General features: G+C 45.8%; 1 protein-coding gene across 3 annotated transcripts in view; it reads left to right on the top strand.

Annotated features, from left to right (window-relative positions):
- Positions 1 to 18000, top strand: part of CCDC50 (coiled-coil domain containing 50) — a 42372-nt gene that overhangs the window by 19052 nt on the left and 5320 nt on the right. For 2 of the 3 annotated variants that reach the window (XM_075098958.1, XM_075098957.1), the window contains exons 4-10: positions 4745 to 4835; positions 7857 to 7974; positions 11756 to 12460; positions 15147 to 15253; positions 15852 to 15896; positions 16440 to 16544; positions 17489 to 17568. In XM_075098958.1, coding sequence (XP_074955059.1) covers positions 4745 to 4835; positions 7857 to 7974; positions 11756 to 12460; positions 15147 to 15253; positions 15852 to 15896; positions 16440 to 16544; positions 17489 to 17568 — 1251 coding nt within the window. The remainder of the gene's footprint in view (positions 1 to 4744; positions 4836 to 7856; positions 7975 to 11755; positions 12461 to 15146; positions 15254 to 15851; positions 15897 to 16439; positions 16545 to 17488; positions 17569 to 18000) is intronic. The other variant, XM_075098959.1, reaches the window with a different exon arrangement.

Here is an 18000-nt window from a genome sequence, read left to right as displayed (position 1 = left end):
GCTCTTGCCATAAAAGTATTGATACTAGGCTCGGACACAGAGTAATGAGGACAGAGTGGGGGTAGGTGCCCCTGGGGCCTGTCCAAGCCCCTGGGGCTTGGATTCTGTTGCCTGGCCACGGGAAGAAGCCTTCCTGTTTTGCTCCCTGTTGGCAAAGTGGGGTAACTTGGCCACTTGCATTGACCTTGTCCTTGGCTAAAGTTTGAGAAAGAAGAAACTGCACCACAGAAATACGCAGTATGACAGTGAATTCTCTCTCTTCTGGAAATTGCAGATATTGGTGTGTTTGCATTGTGCCTGAGTGCTTTTGAGGAACTGGGCACAATGATTTTTGGTGTTCTCCTCCACTGAACAGCTGACAGCCCCTGCTTGCACTTGCAGATACTCCAGTGTGAAGTGACCTGGGCAGAGGAGCTGCTGCCCCAGGGTCATTTGGTGGAGATGGGTGTTGGGGGACAGGCCTTCTCTTGCAGTCACTGACTTGCATAGCAGCTGTGGGAGGATGTTTAATGAGTGATCCAGTTTGCTCTGCAGGCTTGCCCAGGCTCTACACACCAGATCTAACCCTGTGACCTGTGACTTGCCTGTCTGTGCGCCATGGCTCTTAGGCTGGCAGAGCTGGTGTACACATGAAACACGGTAATGCAGGGCAAAACAACTCTACTTTCTAATCCAGAATTGACATTGGTGCTTTTCTTTGGTTGTTTTTTTCTTTTGGTGTCCCATGTCATGTGTGTCCATTCCCCCCCCCCTTAAATCTCTTGCAATGTGTGAAATGTAACAAATGGGTCCTGTGAGGGGGCTCAGTTAGATCCTGATGACGAGGGACAGGAGCTTGCTTTCTGATGGGTCTCCCTGCAAATGCAGGGTCTGCAAGGCAGGGCACATCTCCGAGCAGCTGTGCTGCCTCCTGGCTTGTGTCATGCTCTGTGATGCCACCCACCAGGTACGGTTGGTGGTGGATCGCAAACCCTGGGTGGCTCATCTGGCAGAGACAGCAATGGAGTAGAAGAGCTCTGTATTGCAGATGTGTGAGATATAGGACTGGCTTCAAAGGAGCTGCTCATAAAAGATTTGAAGCTGGGGCGTGACAAATCAGCCGCTGTTTTCAATGTTCCCAGCGTACTCAGGCAGCACTGGTTAAATAAACGTGTCTTTCTCAAGTCTGTGCTTTCTTTCAATAGCTTTCTTTTCAGTACCAATTAGAGATGTAAGCATGTAAATAATGACAAAAATTAATTTTGTAGGGCAGAAATTATTCCTTTTTGTTACTTGCTGGGAACTGCAAATAATTTTCTTGTTGCAGGACTTGGTAAAATGGGGTTTACGAACTCTGTAAACCAAGTTACAGGCAGAACTGCTGATGCAAAATGTTGTCAGCAGCAGTTCTGCTCGTGAAAGCATGAGCTCTTCTGCCAGAATAGTAAAAAAAACTTGGAGACATCCTTTTGTAATTGGATCTTTTACTTCCTTAACGCTCTCTATGTTCCCACTGTCTCTTCCTTGTGCAAGATCAATGTGTTCTGGCAACAAAATGAACCTTGCTGTTGTTGCTTTCTGTATTATCTAGGACAGTTTGACACTGCAAGGTGATGGGAGGAGTAAAGGGGGAGAACTGGGTGGTGTTTAGAAACAGGGAACATACTAAAGCTCTTAAAATTTCAGGCTTTCTTCTGTCCTTCAAATCCTAAATTCTCTCGGAAGGATTTTGTGAAGATAAATGAAAGAATAGAAATAGCTTTAATTCTCTTTTTAAGAATTCAAGGAAGCATCAAACCTTATTTTCCTGCTTCTTTAAAAGCATCTCACATCTAGCTGAGCAGCCTGCACAGTGCCAAGCATAGTAGCAAGGTTGCTAAAATAACTGTTGGAAATACCACAAAAGTATGCTCTTCCTCATTCTGCTCCCAGTGCTGTGATGGTTCTGTTACACTAATATGAACAGTTCCTTTGAACGGTTGCTTTAAATCCTGGGGTTCTGTGTTTTTTTTTTTTTCCTCCTCATCTGGCAACAATTATTTGCTACAGCCAATGTGAACAGGAGCTTTCTGATCACACTATCTTTTTTTCTTCTCTTTTTTCCTAAACTGATGTAGAGTTTCCCTGACATTTAACACTCCTGGCTGCCCAGGAACAAAGGCCATCTAGGTGGGATGTTCAGGCATGGTGCTGTTTATGTTGCTCTGGCTGATTTCTCAGGACTGATGGGCACTTGAACTCACACTAAAGGAACTGAAGGACAAGAAGAGCTGTCAAAGTTCTTTAACCTATTTTCTTATGCTCTTTGTTTCAACTTGACTAGCTTATGTTGAATAACTAATCAACTCTCAGTATGTAATTGCCACTGAGCAATAAATCCCAGAATCTAATCCTTTGTTGCTGTTCAGTGGTTCTTAGGGATTGATATGATGTATTCCAAGCTGCATGTCATCAGGAACAAGAAAATGCTTCTGCTTTTGCATTACTTCTGGTGTTCTTTGCATATGGAGAGGCAATGACCTTGTTGCCTTGGCTCTGAAAGACTATTAGCTGTTTCTGTCTCCTGTTTATCTGCAGTAAGATGTATTTTAAGCATTTAGCAAGTCAGTTGGTGTTGATGAACTTGGCACCTTAGCTCTGCTCACTGGTGCCAGGGGAACTGAAGACGTGTAATGCCTTGATATGTCTGACCTTTCTAACTTATTTTCTACCTGGATTCATGTCCTCTGAGGCTGGGGTTGTAAGGGATTCACTATCTGATGTCCACTGACAGTCTGCTCCCCAGTATTTGCATATTCAGCTATTGTTTTGATGAGGACTGGTTCTCTACTGGTACCACATTTACCAAGGTCCCTTTTTATATGGCAGGTTAAAGAACTCATTTTCCTGCTGTGCGAGCTCATGTGCCTTTAGACAGGTCTGTCCTTGGACTCAAGTGAAATGTACGTAGGCACATGCACAAAATGCCAGGTTTTGTTACCCGGATGAAAGGAACTGATCTCTGAAGGTGTTTGACCTATTGATAACTCCAGCCCTACAAACACTGAAATTCATGGGTGCCTTCCAGGACATCTCTAGACATGGGTCAATTTAGGAATACGCACAAGTGTTTGTGAGCATGGTGGTCTGGAAAAGGGAAGAAAATGTCGTGTTGTGACACTGACATTGGGTTCATATGAATAACATGCCATGCCCAGTTGCAGGTCTGCTTCTAAGGAGCATTTGACAGAAATAAAGAAGCTCCTTTTCCCTCTTGCTGCGTATTCCTTTTCCTTCCCTATTATAGGTTAGTTAATTCTTGGTGGCATTCGTCCTCTAAACCCTGTTCTTGTTGCAGTGTCCTTCCTCCCCATCCTAAGCCACATATCCACTCTTTCTGTGTCTCTTATTCCTCTTCACCTTCCAGAAAAGAAGGCTGTGTGGTGCCACTGACTGCTGCAGCCATGCCACTGCTGTTTTGCTACCAAAAGTGCTTGTCTGCACTTACTATTTTAATTTCCTCTGCTCATGTCCTAGACTTTTTTCCAGTTCTTTGCCTCCAGGTTCACTAGGTCATTTATGCCGTGATCCTTGCTCAAGCCTAGAATTAGTTGCTCCAGCCCACATAGCACAGCTTTGACATAGCTGAACCTGGTTCTCTTGAAATATTTGCTTGACTTCCATAATATGCTCTTGGTAATCCTCCCATCACCTATCTAATCATTGCCGCATATTCTTCCGAAGATTGTACTCTAAAAAAGCAAGCTCTGCCTGTTGCTGTTCCCATTCTCATCTCCTATGTCTTGCCTTTCAGTAGTCTCAGTTGTCAAGATAGCTTAGATTGATTTTTCTGACCTGTTCAGAGCTAGTCTTTGGCGCAATTTCAACAGTGCTGGAAAAAAAGCTCTTAATCTGTCTTCTCAAATCCCCCAGCCCTTTTCTGGGTTGCCCTAAGCAACCCCTGGCTATTGTTCCAGCCTGTTTGCCAGGCATCAGAGTGTGCAGCTGAGTATGGCACAATTCTTGCAGATGCTTTCTGGATGACGTCCCTGAAATACGGCCTTCCTGGTCTATCTGCAGAGTCGGTACTCTCATTTTAAGTCTCAATTACTCTGGTATCTCTCTGTCCCCAGTTAATGCAGTCTTGTGTTGCTCCCACATCCGCACTGGTACTGTGACTATGGCTCCCTTGCTCCTCATTTTGACGCATGCTGCTCTCTTGCCTCTTGGCATCAGTTCTGCTTTTGTATCTCATCCCACCTCAGCAGCATTTCTCATTCATTACTGAACTGCCACCTCCAGCCTCTGCTTGGCCTACGTACTGCGTTTTGCTATCAGCATTTCTGCACTTTCTCCTTCTTGGCTTTCGCGTGAAAACCACTTCCCAGAAATGCCTGCATTAACCGTACCCCTGAAGCCCTCTTTTGGCACAGTGTGTACAAAAACTCCTCAGCAGAATTAGACTGTTTGCAGAGACTCCTGTGCACTACCTTGGCCTGCCCTATCTTGCGGATCCTACCTCCTTTCTTAGCAAACTGCCGGTGAAACTGTTCTCTCTTGCTTTGTACTTCGATTGTGAATGTTTTGGGAGGTCTTTATGAATTTGGCCAGCAGTAAGTACAGGGAGTCCTGGTCCCTGGTGAGGATTCATAGGCTCTGCATTAATACCGAGAAATAATTCTTCTGTGTAAATGAGGTGGGTTCTGTAGCTCTTTTATCCCTTCCTCCAGGCTGGCTGATGCCTGTGACTTTAGCTGCCTATAATCCTTGTCTCCTTGCCTTCTAGAGAACGACAGGACTGCGAGATTGCTCAGGAAATCCAAGTGAAGCTGGTATTTGAAGCAGAGCAGCGCCGCAGGCAAGAGGAAAAAGACGAGGTAACCTTTAAAACTCCAGGGATGGCAGGGCTATTTGCAGCAGCCCTTTCAGTGTAGGCATTTCTTGGTTGTTTGCCACAGGACTTGGCTTGCATGGTGCCAGTCCTGGTCCTCATATCTTGGTGTGCACAGAGATTTTGTGGAGTCCTGTTACAGGAATAAGATACAGTTGTATTCCTCACGCTCAAGGGTCACAAGGGTTGTTTATGCCAGTAGCCTTGCAAACAAAGAGGGCAAGTAATAGGTGGGTCTTGTTGGGGTATCATTGCCCTGGTGTAGGAAAGTGTAATTGTTTATGCAACCTGAGATCTGCTTGCAAGGAGACAGGTGCTACTTTTGGGAGAATCCTGGGTCATGATTGCTTGGTCTTTGGTACAAAGACTTCAGCAGGACACTCAGCCCAGCCATCCATCTCTGTCTTCTCCATTACTTTCTTTCACCTTCAGTTTAGTCTTTCACAGCCTGAACACCCTGGTGCAGTTTCTTGCTAGCAGATTCCATTTGTTATTGCAAAATATTGCTCTGCTGCTGTTGCTTGAGAGTGGACAGTGTGGCTTGTCCCTGGTGTTCAAAGGATTTGTTTGGCTTGTTGACCACTTTATTGTGCTGGCCTGTCAGACTGTGTGTTCAAGAAAGCCACAGAGTGGAGGAACACCTGTGTGAGCCTGGAGTGTGGCCCCATTTTTGAATACAGTTCCTAGTTTCCTGAGAAGTATGAGTAGTCTAGGATGCTGAAGAGGTACCTAGTGGTATTTTCTCTGTAGGAAGGTCTTGATCATAAGGCTGTGTTTCCTGGAAGAGCCTAGAATAAGAATCTGTCCTTACCTGGCAAATGCATCAGTTTGCTTGTGCAAGACCTTATTTTCTTCCTATACCATTAAGTTCAAGCAAGTACTTAAAGGTGGCCCAGGCAGACATGGAAGGGCTTCCAAGAGGAGCTTGTGGTAGCGGGGGTGGGAGGAACACTCCAGCTAAGGGATTTGTGCTATAAATGTGACCATCTGTCTCATTCTTATTGGGAAGGTAAAGAGGATGCAATAGTAAGTTGGCTCTGGGAATTGCACCTTTCCTTCCTGCTTTGTGTAGAGAGCTGCTGGGATGTCAGCAGTCTGACAGCAGGTCCCTGCAACCTGTCAAACCAGTGTGCTGACCGTCTTGTGCTGTTGGGAGCAGCTTTCAGATGAATGTGGCTCAAAGCTATGAGAAGCTATAAATATTCTTTATTTTCCTGCTGGTGTGTGGGAAGTTCTTAAGTGTGGCTGAAACATAGCTGTGGACTGAGCTAGGCTGCTGCTGGTACCAGGGTGTGGCACTACTGCCCATCCTTGCAACAGTACTTCTGGAGAGCTTGAATTGATCCTGCTTCCCTTCCAGGGTGCCCCCAGTGTTGTTTCTTCTGGGTGGGCTTCTGTGCTGATGCAGAGCCTGAGCAATGTGAGTGAGGCTGTGTGGTGCCCCAGATGTTTGTCAGCTGGCAGAGCAACACCAGAACCACTTCTGTAGTCTTCGGCACAGCATCTGTACATGTACCTTGCAGGACATCCTGTAAGACACCAGTACTGGCCACACACTGAGCTAGTCTTGTATGTCATACATGAGGGTGATGTAGCTGCCCAGCGTACGAGATAAGTCTCTTATCAGCAGTGGCTAGCAGTGCTATGCCAGTGCTGTGCTTGAGACAGATCTAGTCTGGTGCGCAGGGTGTTTAAATGAAGTGGTAAGCCTACCTGCTTACAAGTCTGGTTTGTAGGAAATGGTTTGTGTGGATTTGCAAGTCCTGAGGTGTCTCAGTCCTGGAGATAACATGCTTAAGCCCATATATTTGTAGACTTACTGTACTTGCTAGAAGAGGTTAACCTTGTTAGGGGAAGGAAGCTTTTGGGGTTTTTTTTTGTAGAGAGTCTGTGGCATCCCCAGGTCCTCCACAAAGCTGGCTACTGAGTAGATCTGATCTGAATCCTGAAATAATAGTTTGTACTTGAAAACCCATCTAGTGTCCTCCAGTGCTGGCTTTGCTCTGGAGGGTGTTGGCTCTTAGTGTGCATTTCAGCGATGACTTTCCTGCCTGCAGTGTACACTTTGCATGGCTCTGTAAAGGTCCTGAGGATTAGGGAGGCTTAAATGAATAGCACCCAAAGGGCTAGCATGCCCTGCTAGTATCTTCCAGCTTCTCTTCCTAGTGTCAGACTAGCTCCACTGACTCGCAAGCTTCTGGGCCCCATACGAGCAAGCCCCAGGGAGCTGTTTGCTATTGCTAGATCCTGTTGATCCATTAGTCATCTCGAAAGAAAACCAATTGGGAAAATGGAGTGCTGTTCTCTTTGGCATATCTACCAAAACTGCAACAGAAGATAAACAGCTGCAGTCCCCGCAGTGGTCCTGCCTTGTGCCGAGCCCTCGCCTCTTCCTAATGTCGCTTTCGATTTTCTTTTCCTTCAGCCTCTGTCTGTCAAATTGATGCATTTCCCTGCCTGGCATCCTACAGTCCCTGTAAATTATAGCTGGTTTGAAGCGAGTTCATGACTTGCTCTGGGAACTCCTTCCAGTAAGAAGTGCCTTTGGCTGGAGACAGGCTTTGCCTCTGTTTTTCTTTCCTTGGCAGAGTTCAGGGCAGAGGTCCAGCCCACTTGTGTGAGTGGGTGTGCATTTGTGTGACTTCCAAATCCTTGCTGAAAGCCCAAGGTTGCACGCGCAGTCCCTTGTGCAAAGCCCTAATGGCCAAAGCATGGCAGGCTTGTGAGCAGGTGGAACAGGAACCTGCAGGTCTGCCATGGGGTTGGCAGCTCATCGGTGGGCCTGGGTGAGGTTGGATACTGGTTGCTGAGATGGTCCCATGTGTCAGCCACTAAGTTGGAAGCCCCATCCAGCCCAGGGGCTGAATTTGAGAGTTACTCTGTTGTTGCCATGTCTGAAAGATTGAACTGTCAGGATTTTTATAATTGAATAGAGAATCTGAATAAAAGAATCTGGAGATATTTTTCAGAGGGGAAAGGTAATGTCTGTTTTCTTGCATCTCTGCAGGACATTGCCCGCCTCCTACAACAGAAGGAACTGCAGGAGGAAAAAAAGCGCAAGAAGCACCACCCAGAATCCCAGGGACACACAGGCTATGAACACAGCTATTATGCAGAAGATGGAGGTACGTTTCTGCTGGATAAAGGATCAAGATCGTGGCAGTATAGGTGAACCTGGTGAATCTGGCAACTCCGTTTGGGAGATTTCCCTTATCCTACAGTCCTGCATTCAGTACTGTAGCATTACATCAGCTTCCAGGGTCAGGATCAGACTTCATTCTAGAATCAGGAAATAAGAAAAAAAAAAAAGTGGAGAAAACAATAATTTTTCATGTCCTAGAAGATTGCCTAAAGGACAGGGATGGGGTGTCTGTATGTGCAAGTGTAAGCACACCCATGCATGCATATTTTGAAAGGCCTTGTGGAAAAAGACAGTAGCTGATGGTACTGATAAGCCACAGTTACTTCTGTGTAACACCACAAGCGTGCGGGGGAGAAATTCAGATGCAATTCCATACTTGCATTCAAAGAGAAACAGTTCTGTGTGCTCATCTGTGGTGCTGGCACAGCTATGTCTGTAACGGAATAAATGCTGGTTCATGGAACAGCCTTTCAAAAATAACTCCTTACAGGTATGTATCCAAGCGTTCAAATTAGCACGACTGCTTTGAATGACTTACTGAATAACAAGGTCATCTCCACAGAATGTCCCTGCTTTAATTATCATCTGAGACTGTATGTTGTGGAAGAGATAGGACCCACAGCACTGTATTGCTTTCTCTTGGTCGGCTTTTATGATTAAATACAGACCTTTAAATTGGGAGGAGTGAATCAGGGTGTGTTTAATTATGGAGCAATTTGGGGATGGCTTTGCTGTGCACTGGTGGTGGTTCTTGTGTTCTTTCTTCAAAAAAAAAAATGAGTGGTGGGGAAGAGACAGGCTGCTTTTGATTAACAGATTGTGAAGATGAAGACCAAACCTCTTATTTCTCATTTTAACATCAATGCCATTGGTGGTTTTACATGTCTTTTATTTGAGCTTACACAAAATATTTTAGTTTCAATTCAGAAGTTCAAGGATGACCAGGAAAACACAAAGCACAAAGTGTGAAACAGTAACCAAGAGGAAACCATGACCAAAAGTCCTGCTACATGTACAGAGCTGAGATCTCGGAGTCTTGTGGCCAACCCACACTTCAGTTTTTCAGAATTAAATGGGACAAGTCCCTAAAATAATACAATATAGGTAATAGTGTTGCCATGCAGAAATGGTAGGAGAGGATGGATTTTGTAACAAATCAGCTGACAGAAGGCTGTGACTCTGAACTGCTACCGTGGTGTGGACTTGGAGAGCAGGGTATCTTGTGGGTCTAATTTTTCTTCCTGCAGTAACTAGTCTCAGAGGTGATGTAGAAGGTGTTCTGCCTGACCATTCACAGAATCACAGAATGGTAGGTGTTGGAAGGCACCTCTGGAGGTCATCTTATCCAACCCCCCTGTTGAGCAGGCACACCCAGAGCAGGGGGCATAGCACCATGTCCAGGCGGGTTTTGAATGTCTCCAGGGAAGGAGACTCCTCAGCCTCTCTGGGCAGCCTGTGCCACTGCTCTGTCACTGTTCATAGTAGTGTGGCTCTTAATCCTTGCTCATTAAAAACTAGAAAGGGCTGGAGTGGATTTTGATGACTGGATCATCTAGTCTGTTGATCTGGAACCTCTTAAATAATTGGGCACCATTTGATTAGGCTTCAGCATCCTCTGTATCATCTTCATTACTTGTGAACTTAACCCAAACAAAGCCAGAGCTTTTTTGTTTTTAGTCTGTCTTAAGATTGAGTAAAAATGTATCCGCATTCAGGAGGAGTGTGGATTAGGGTTATTGCTCCAGGGCAATCTGAGCTCTTAAAAAGTGGAAAAATAAACATGAAAAGAGGCAGACTTCCTCCCAGAAGTGTCTGTGCCATGAAAAACATTTCTGCATTCGCTCAGTCACTTGCTACTTGAGAGAGTAACACCAGGTCCTAAAAAGAGTGTTTATATGGCCCCTGTGGAAGGTGCCTCAGGAACCGGTGCCTGCTGAGGGGTTAATAGCCCTGAGATATCCCAAAAGCAAGCCATCTGCTCGGGCTGTCTGGCGTGGTTGCGTTACCTGCAGTGTTCCTTTCCCAGCGAGGCCGTGCTTTGCTCTTTCGTGATCTCCTGCTCTCTGCTGCTGCGTTTGAGTTTTCCTTAATGACAAAATGGAATTAATTCTTACACTCTTGTTAGTATCATTCAAAAACTGACTCTTGCTTTCAGGCTCTGGTCTCTGTTGTTCAGTAAGTCACTTAGATTGTTTCACTGGATATTTGTTTTCTGTAAATCATGTGAACGATATAAAACTGAACAGAAAAACCTACCAGTTAACAGGAACTGCTGTGGTTACTCTTACAGTTCTTGGATTTTTAAAAATATACCTGTTCTGGATAAAAGTAACACAGAATTGTTTTCAAGGTGGATTTTCTGTAGGGTATATTTTTGCTGGCTCTGAAAATATTTCTTCTGAATGGAATGACTTGAAGGGAACATTCAGTTTTGGTGTGGTTTTTTTTTTTTTCCCCTGAAATCTGGATGACTCTAAGGAAGGCAGAGCTATTTATTAAAACAGAATGCAGTTCATGTGCAGTGAAATCTATTTTTAATATTTTTAGGTACTGTAAAAAACTCAGCAGTGGAGAAAAAGTCTTACAATGCTGGTTTTTTGGTTTCTCTTTTTTTTGTATAGTTCTGATTCAAATCAGCCTGTGCTTCAAGGAATTTTTTTTTTTCTTCAGAAATACACCTTCATTCTGAAAAGCTGCTGTGGAGATAATAGTTCACTAAGTGCAATGGTTTTTCTTAGCAAATAGGTTGATTAGAAAATAAATTGATCAGCAGATTGTATATAGGCAGACTGCTGCATCCTCATGGTTGTCAGGTTGTTTACTCAAACTAAAAGCAAAGAAAATTTCCACCTGCTTTCTGGAAAGCACAGAGGAAACAACCCTGCCAAACTGCTGAGTAAGCGGCTTTTCCAGCTACATTGCTGAGGTCAGGAGCCCGGGTTTTGTGAAGTCTTATCCCGCCCTTAAATTTCCCTAGCCCTGTGTACAGTCAGAGCCCAAACTTTTATATAAGGCAATGAGTAAGCGTGGGCCCTGAAACTTCTGGGTCTGCAAGAGATACGCGGCAGTCTGTGGTGGAAGATATTTGGATGCTGCAACTATCCATCATCTCGTTCTTGCTTTTTTTTTTTTTTTTAAAAAAAAAATCCCATCCCACTTGTCTCTTACTCTTCTGCTTTATGTGGGCCTTCCCCCTGTTAAGTGAGGCTGTTTTTTCTGATGAAGAACCTTGTGCCTGAAGCCAGGGCAAGGCATCTGTGCTCATAAACTAGGATCCAACCTGACCCTCTGCTTGGCCCCTCCTGGCCTTGTGCCCACCCCATGCCGTTGCTTCCCAGCCTCGCCTGCATCTTGCACCCTCCTTTGCACGCCTTTCTCTGGTGGTTTTCATATCCTGCAGCAGTGACGTGTCACCAGGAGATGAGCTGCTCTGGCTGGTTTTCAGCCCCAATGGCATCACTAAAAGTCCATCTCCATGTTGACTTGTCCTAGTCTTAGAAGGTGCTCAGACAAGCTTTCGGGCTGGACCTGTGCTTTCTGCTCCAACTCCGTTGCCTCTCATGCTGCTGTTTCACTCTGTCCCGTTATATCCTGCAAGCAATATATCCCATTATTCTTCTTTCTGATCCCATCGTGCTTTGCCTGTATTTCCAGCTTCTACTTGCATCAAGCTCCCTCATCTGCATGCTGTGAGTCTGGCCTCGCTGAACCACCATTAACCCCCACACCACTAACCCCCTCATTTGTCCCCCTCCATTGCTCAGAGCACCCCTGGGGTGACCACAGAGAGCGGGTTTCTGAGCCTCGCATGGCACGCAGTGGTGACCGGCGCATGCGCCAGCAGAGAGAGCACCGAGAAGCGCCCTTGCCTTTGTCCAGTGGTGCCTCTGAACACAGGCATTCCACCTTGGGGGATCATTGGACATCTCCTCAACTGAGTGAAGCCAGCGATGGCCATTGGCAGGAGTGGAAATCGGCCAGCCAGGGAAGATCCAGACGACACCCCAGCCTCGACTTGGAAAGAGAGGCTGAGCACGGCACCTACGGCCACAGCGATAGCTGGGAGCTGCGGGAAAGGAGAGCAGCTGGCAGGGAGAAGGCTTGGAGACCTCCCAGTCTTGACCTGGAGTCAGAGCATGGACTCACAGACCAGGTGCAGTGCAGCCGAAAGCCAACAAGACAAAACAGAGAAAAGCACCTTCCTCTTTTTGAGATGGAACTGGAGGCTGAGCAGGAGACCTGGAATTGGGGCAGCAGTCAGCCGGTGCACCCTGAAAAACACAAATCTCGTCATCAGGGCTGCTCGTCACACAGGAGGATGCATGACGAGAAGCTCCGTGATGCTGAATCTAGAGATGATCATAGGAAGGGTGAGAGGAGAGACTGCAAAAGGGCAGGACACAGGAGACGTCCTCCCTCCCCACACACTATGAACCAGGGGAAGGTTGGAGACTGCCAGCGAGATTCAGGTAACCAAGCGATGGGGAAGGTGTATGTACACGGGGGAATGGACCTTTGTGTGCCCCACAAGGCGCACATCTCTGTTTCCTTTGAAGATGCTTATCTCTAATATCCAGCTGCAACATGTACAGGGTGAATCTTGCCAAGGTTCCTCCCTAATTTAGTGAGATTCTTCTTATCAGTTAATGTTCTTGCTCTTTTTATTTCCTGACATGTTCCATGACATCAGACAGGATAAATAAGAAGGTATTGTTGGAAATGGTGCCTTTGGTATTCTGTATTTAAGGAAAAAAAAAAAAAAAAAACCAAAAACAAAAAACAAAACAACCAACAGCAAGCATTTGTTTTTATGATCTATTTTGTGCTGTGGTCTCCCTGAACAGGAGAGAAAAAAAAAATACTGTAACAAAACCCCAAATGTTATGATTACACTTTAATTTTGTTGATTCAGGATGCAGGGCTGTGAGTAAGGACAGTTTGCTTAAGCACTAACAAGCCAGCAATTTCCGTCCACTTATGGAAAACCTGCTGGTAACATAATCAATTCACTTTGGGCAAAGTTCGGTAGTGGCAGTAGGTGTCCAACTGGCTCTATTTGTAAGATGGAGTTCTCGTCAAATTCTATACAAGTGAGTTTTTCTGGGAGACATGTACCTGTGTAGTTCTTGTTGTCCAGTAATACTTGGCTGACTGGTGGGCTTTAAAGGTCCAGATCCATCTTTCTGCTTTTAAGACCACACTGGGGGAAGGGGTGACCTGTCTCTTAGTGAAAATAGGAGTTTAGAGACTTGGATCTATGTCTGTCCCAGCATGGGAAACTTGTGCTTTAAGCCATCTAACTGGTCTTCGCTTGGATAAGGTGGGGATGATAGTATGTGTCTGTCACTGGAGATGCTGGGAGAATTATTCTTCATCATGCAAAGGTTTTCTTTGGGGACATGGAAGGTGTTAATCAGGTCTTTATATATAATCAGGAGGTTGTGATTTGCCCTCATACAGTGTGACTCAGCCTCCCATCGCACTGAGTCAAAATAGCCAGAAGCTCACATCATCTTCCTGTGGGCTGTGGTCATGGTGGGCTTTGTGCTCCCCTGAGTGTGGGCAGAAGTGATGTGGAAGTAATGTTTATTGTTGTCTTCTGAGCAAATAAGGCCTGGCACCAATCAGTGTGTGAAGAAAGCTCAGCCTCGGACTGGCCAGCAAACAATTCCCAGAAACTTATTTTTATTCTTCATAGAGGTAATGCTGTACAAGAGCCTGTTGGCCGCGCTGTTGTTCATTCCAGCATGGTAAAACGGTGTTTGCCTTGACCTTGGAAGTACTCTGAATAATTTAACTCTAACCAAGCTGGTGAGTTCCAGTGCTGGCCAGAGATTGCAGCTCTTCACAGCTTGGATTGGTCAAAGCGTGCTGGGTGAGGCCAGGTCATACACTTAACCATAACATGCCAAAGCTGAAGTTTTCTTCTTATGCTGAGATGGTTTGTAAGAGGGGCGTTAATTCCTTAAGACCATTGATCGGTCGAGTCAAACAAAACAAAAAGCAGGAAACTCCATATGCCTCCTTTAATACCTGTAGAAGTGGTGGTTTCCTGTTCCAGGGTTTTATTCCGGGTTGATGCATGAGGTTTCTGGCCCTCTGCAGTTTGAAATCTTCGGGATGCTTGGTAGAGTATGATGGTAGTTTGCTGGTAGATGCACAGAAAGTTTTTCGAGGTCAGTTGCTTACTTCGTTTTTCCCTTGGTCTTACGAGATGGGAAGGAAACTGGTAGGTGGCCCAGTAAGATCTAACAGGTATTTATTATAAATGTGTAGCTGGAGGCATGAAAGTTTTGAGTGAAACTTTATGGGTTTGAGGTGGAAGACACACATCTGGAGTTTTTGTATACTTTAGACATGAAGCAGAAAGCTCATTTAGATGTCTAAGATGTCTGAAAATACAGTTCAGACTGCAGATGGAAGGAGAAGGCATTCGTTGTATGTGAGTGAAGTCATGCATTTTATAACAGGGATATAGTGAGACTCCTTTGGCCTGATGCAAATAGACTATGGAGAGACCTCTCAAAATGCAACATTTGAAAGCACTTGGAGATGGTTTGTCTTAAAAATAAACACACAAATAAAACTCTGTACTCATACAAGGTTCAGTTCTTGCTTTGAACTTCAGAAATGTTTACTTGGCTGCTTTCTGACTGTGAATTGTAAAATACATGGGTCAGCCCAAGGAAGAAATTGTCTGAAACGTCACGTGAGCCTGTCGCAGGCAACTTTTGCAGCCTGTGTCGCTCCAGTGGTGTGTTCACAGACTGCTGTGCTCCTGACAGGTGCTGGGCTGCTCTCTGCTGCCCAGTTTTGCCAGTGTATTTGTATCAACGCAGAGTGTGGAAAAACTACAATTCCTTGCTAGCATTGCTGGGACAGCAAAGACTGCTTCAAGGGGCATGGCCTGTTCTGCCATGCAGTTGCATTTGTCATATAGGACATGGTGTATCAGGTATTTCTATATCCCTCCCTAAGGTGTGTGCTGCACCCCAGTTAAAGGTACTGTCAAAACAGCTGTCTGGCAAGTACACTGTTATGGCCTCTTGTTCCCTTAGGTGGGGCTTTTGCAGGTAGCTGAGGACATGGTGGGGATTTCCTCAGCAAGCATTTGGAAAATGGTTGAGTTTATTGTTTTCTCTCACAATTCACTAGGCACTAAGTCGAGGGGGACAAAGCAAGCCATGTATGATACACCCCGAAGGGAACAGGAGTTGTCTGATGAAGAGATTGCTAGGAAGCTGCAGGAGGAAGAGCTCCTGGTAAGTAGAGAGGATGCATCAGTCAACTCAAAGGAACTAAGCTAGCCAGTGATGACAACTTGAATTTGTAAACCTTTTGTATATGATAGTGACTTTAAGACCTAACATCTTTCTGCTGTGCATTCTGGTAATTACCTTTGTCTCCCATACACACACGTATGGAGTAACAGCTGGCATCCAGCCAGTAGAGCCCTATTGTCTGAAATAAACACCCCAAAATTAAATGGTTGAAGCAGAGTGGTATTAAATGAACATTTCTAGGCAGGTAAATGTGGCATGTAGTCAGGCTGTCTCACTTCTGGGCTGACCACACTATCTTTGGAGCAGGACAGCAGGGTGGGCAATGCGTTGTGGTGTGGCCTGGCAGATAGATGAGGGAAATACTCAGCTGAAGAGCTGAAATGACAGTTTGGTGTTGGGTAGTGAGGTAAGTATTTGAGGTAGCTAAGTATATTTGGAGAGGATGGTGGTGTATTTGTATGGGCATCTACTTGCCCTGCCCAGGAGGTTAATGGGTATGAATAATTCAGAGGCCTTACCCTTTTTTTTTCCTCTGTTTTTCCTTCTCCCCACCCATCCCCCTTTTTTTTTCTTCCAGGCTAATGAGGCAGATCAGAAGGCAGCTCAAGTAGCCCAAGATGAGGTGAGCAAGAAGTCAAATGTTTGCGGTATTCCTTTACTTGTGGAAGCTACTAAACCCCACTTGTCCTCTGTGACCCTGTAGTTGTTCATTTCACCACTTACAAGGGAAGCTCAGGGCTCCAGTGGGGTTTGCTAGCTGGTTTTCATGTATACGCTCAGGATGGCCAAAGAGGGAGTTGTGCTGCATGTTGCAGCCATGGCAGAGGAAGAAAGTTCATGGTGCTGTAAGAGCATCTCTTGTAACTGAGCCCCAAGGGAGACTGTCAGAGATGCTGTGAGATGAACACTACCACTGAAGGAAAATGGGATAAGGACAGAAAGCCTCTGCAAACAAGTTCTAGCAAATCAGGGATCAACTGGGCATGCTGCATGTAGTCAGTCTTAATTCTGCCCTGTCACTTGATCTCTGATCATAGATGGGTGAAGTGCTGGCTTTGCCTGCACCCTTCCCATTCAGCAGTTGTCCATAGGAAAGGGTTTAAATAACTCAAACCCGCAAGAGCAGTAAAACCATCTGGCACGCTCTCTGTATTTTCCCTTCTAGGAAATTGCTCGACTCTTGATGGCCGAAGAGAAAAAGGCTTTCAAGAAAGGGAAGGAGAGAGAAAAGTCTTCCTTTGAAAAGAGGAGGCATGAACAAGACTGGAAGGTAAGTCAAGCTTCAGGAGGCACCACAAATGAAGTGCTGTAATGCTACTCGTATTTCCAGAGGGAGGTGAGGGTGTGTGGTGAGAGCAAAAGGAGGGATGCAGACTCTTGCATCCCAAAGGTCTTGCTGCCCGTTATTCAGCTGCTTCCCAAGCCTTTTGGAGCCACCTCCTTTGTTCGATGCTCTTTGGCTTCAGCCTAAAGCAAGGTAAAAATTGGCCTCTGGCCTTGGAGGTTGGCGCTGAATGTTACAGCAACTTGTGGCCTCCCTCATGCACTGTCAGTCATCCTGGTGCAGGACCTTGCTCTGCTGAAATCCTAACTAGCAATAAAAGCAGTAGTTGGTCCTGTTTGTGCACCACAGGTATAAGGGCAACACAGCTGCTCCAGTTACCACTCTGCTTCATAATAAAATTGGCTCTATAATGAAAGTATGAGTGTATCAAGCGTAGGTTTTTGCATGAGTAATACTACAGAGGCTTGGTTAGCAGATGTGGAAGGTGATAGGAAACAGATTTCATGGTCTGCGCTGGTAAGGTACTAAAGGAGACGTGTGTTAATCTTGGGGCCAGCTGGAGGTAGCTCTGTTTTCAGCCTCCTTATTGTGTTTGAGTGGTTGCAAGAGCACAGCTGTGTGCAGCTCATCCCTCGTGCTCAGCCAGCCATGTGCACAGTCATTACACACTGACTGCGTTTGACCCCAGCTTTGGGACGGGTTCCCCAGCGCTGTCTCATATTCAGAGAAAAAATTGAGTTTGGCTCAGCAAGGCTGAATTTCATTTACTGGATACTAGTCCTGATACTGCCGCTTGCACGTGTCTGGCTGTAGTTAGTTTTGTGTATAAACCAAGCATGAAAGGACTGCATGGAGCTATGGCAGCCTCAGTGCGTTGGCTGGTCTCTTGCAAGGCACACAGGTGAGCTGCTTTCCGTTCTTCCCATCAGCATGATGCAAGCGAGTCCACGCGCTCAAGGTCAAAAGAAGGGCCTGAAACTCAGCGACACAAAGGTGACAGGTCTTCAAGGTGAGCTTGAACTGGCTGGTAAAAATGGGGAAATGGAGTTGGGAAGCTGCTCAGAAGCTGAGTCCTAGGGAGAAGGGGCTTGGTAGAGAGCAGAAGTTTTAGCGCTGAAAAGAGGTGGAGGGCACAGAGCTCGTGAGGTGTTCAGTGATACGTGTCGCTCGCTGTGCTCATGGCATTTGTCCATATCAGTCTCCTGCCTGGTGCTGAGGGAGATTGATGAGCTTGTGCAGTGACATTTGTTAAATGGCAGAGAAACATTGAGAGAGTTAAAGAGCTTCTGGGGATGTGAAACCAAATGTCATCTCTGGGCAGGAAGGAGTAATTGCGATGCATTTGTACAGCTGCTCCCTTGGGTTCTTGCTCCCAGTTAAGCCCTGTACATTGCTGCTATGTGTGGACACCCCCTGTAAGCAAGTATGTTGTGCTTTGGGG

Source organism: Phalacrocorax aristotelis, chromosome 7, assembly GCF_949628215.1.
Source record: "Phalacrocorax aristotelis chromosome 7, bGulAri2.1, whole genome shotgun sequence".
NCBI lineage: Eukaryota > Metazoa > Chordata > Aves > Suliformes > Phalacrocoracidae > Phalacrocorax > Phalacrocorax aristotelis.
Note: the sequence above shows the minus strand (reverse complement) of the source record. Positions and strands in the feature narration are given on the sequence as shown.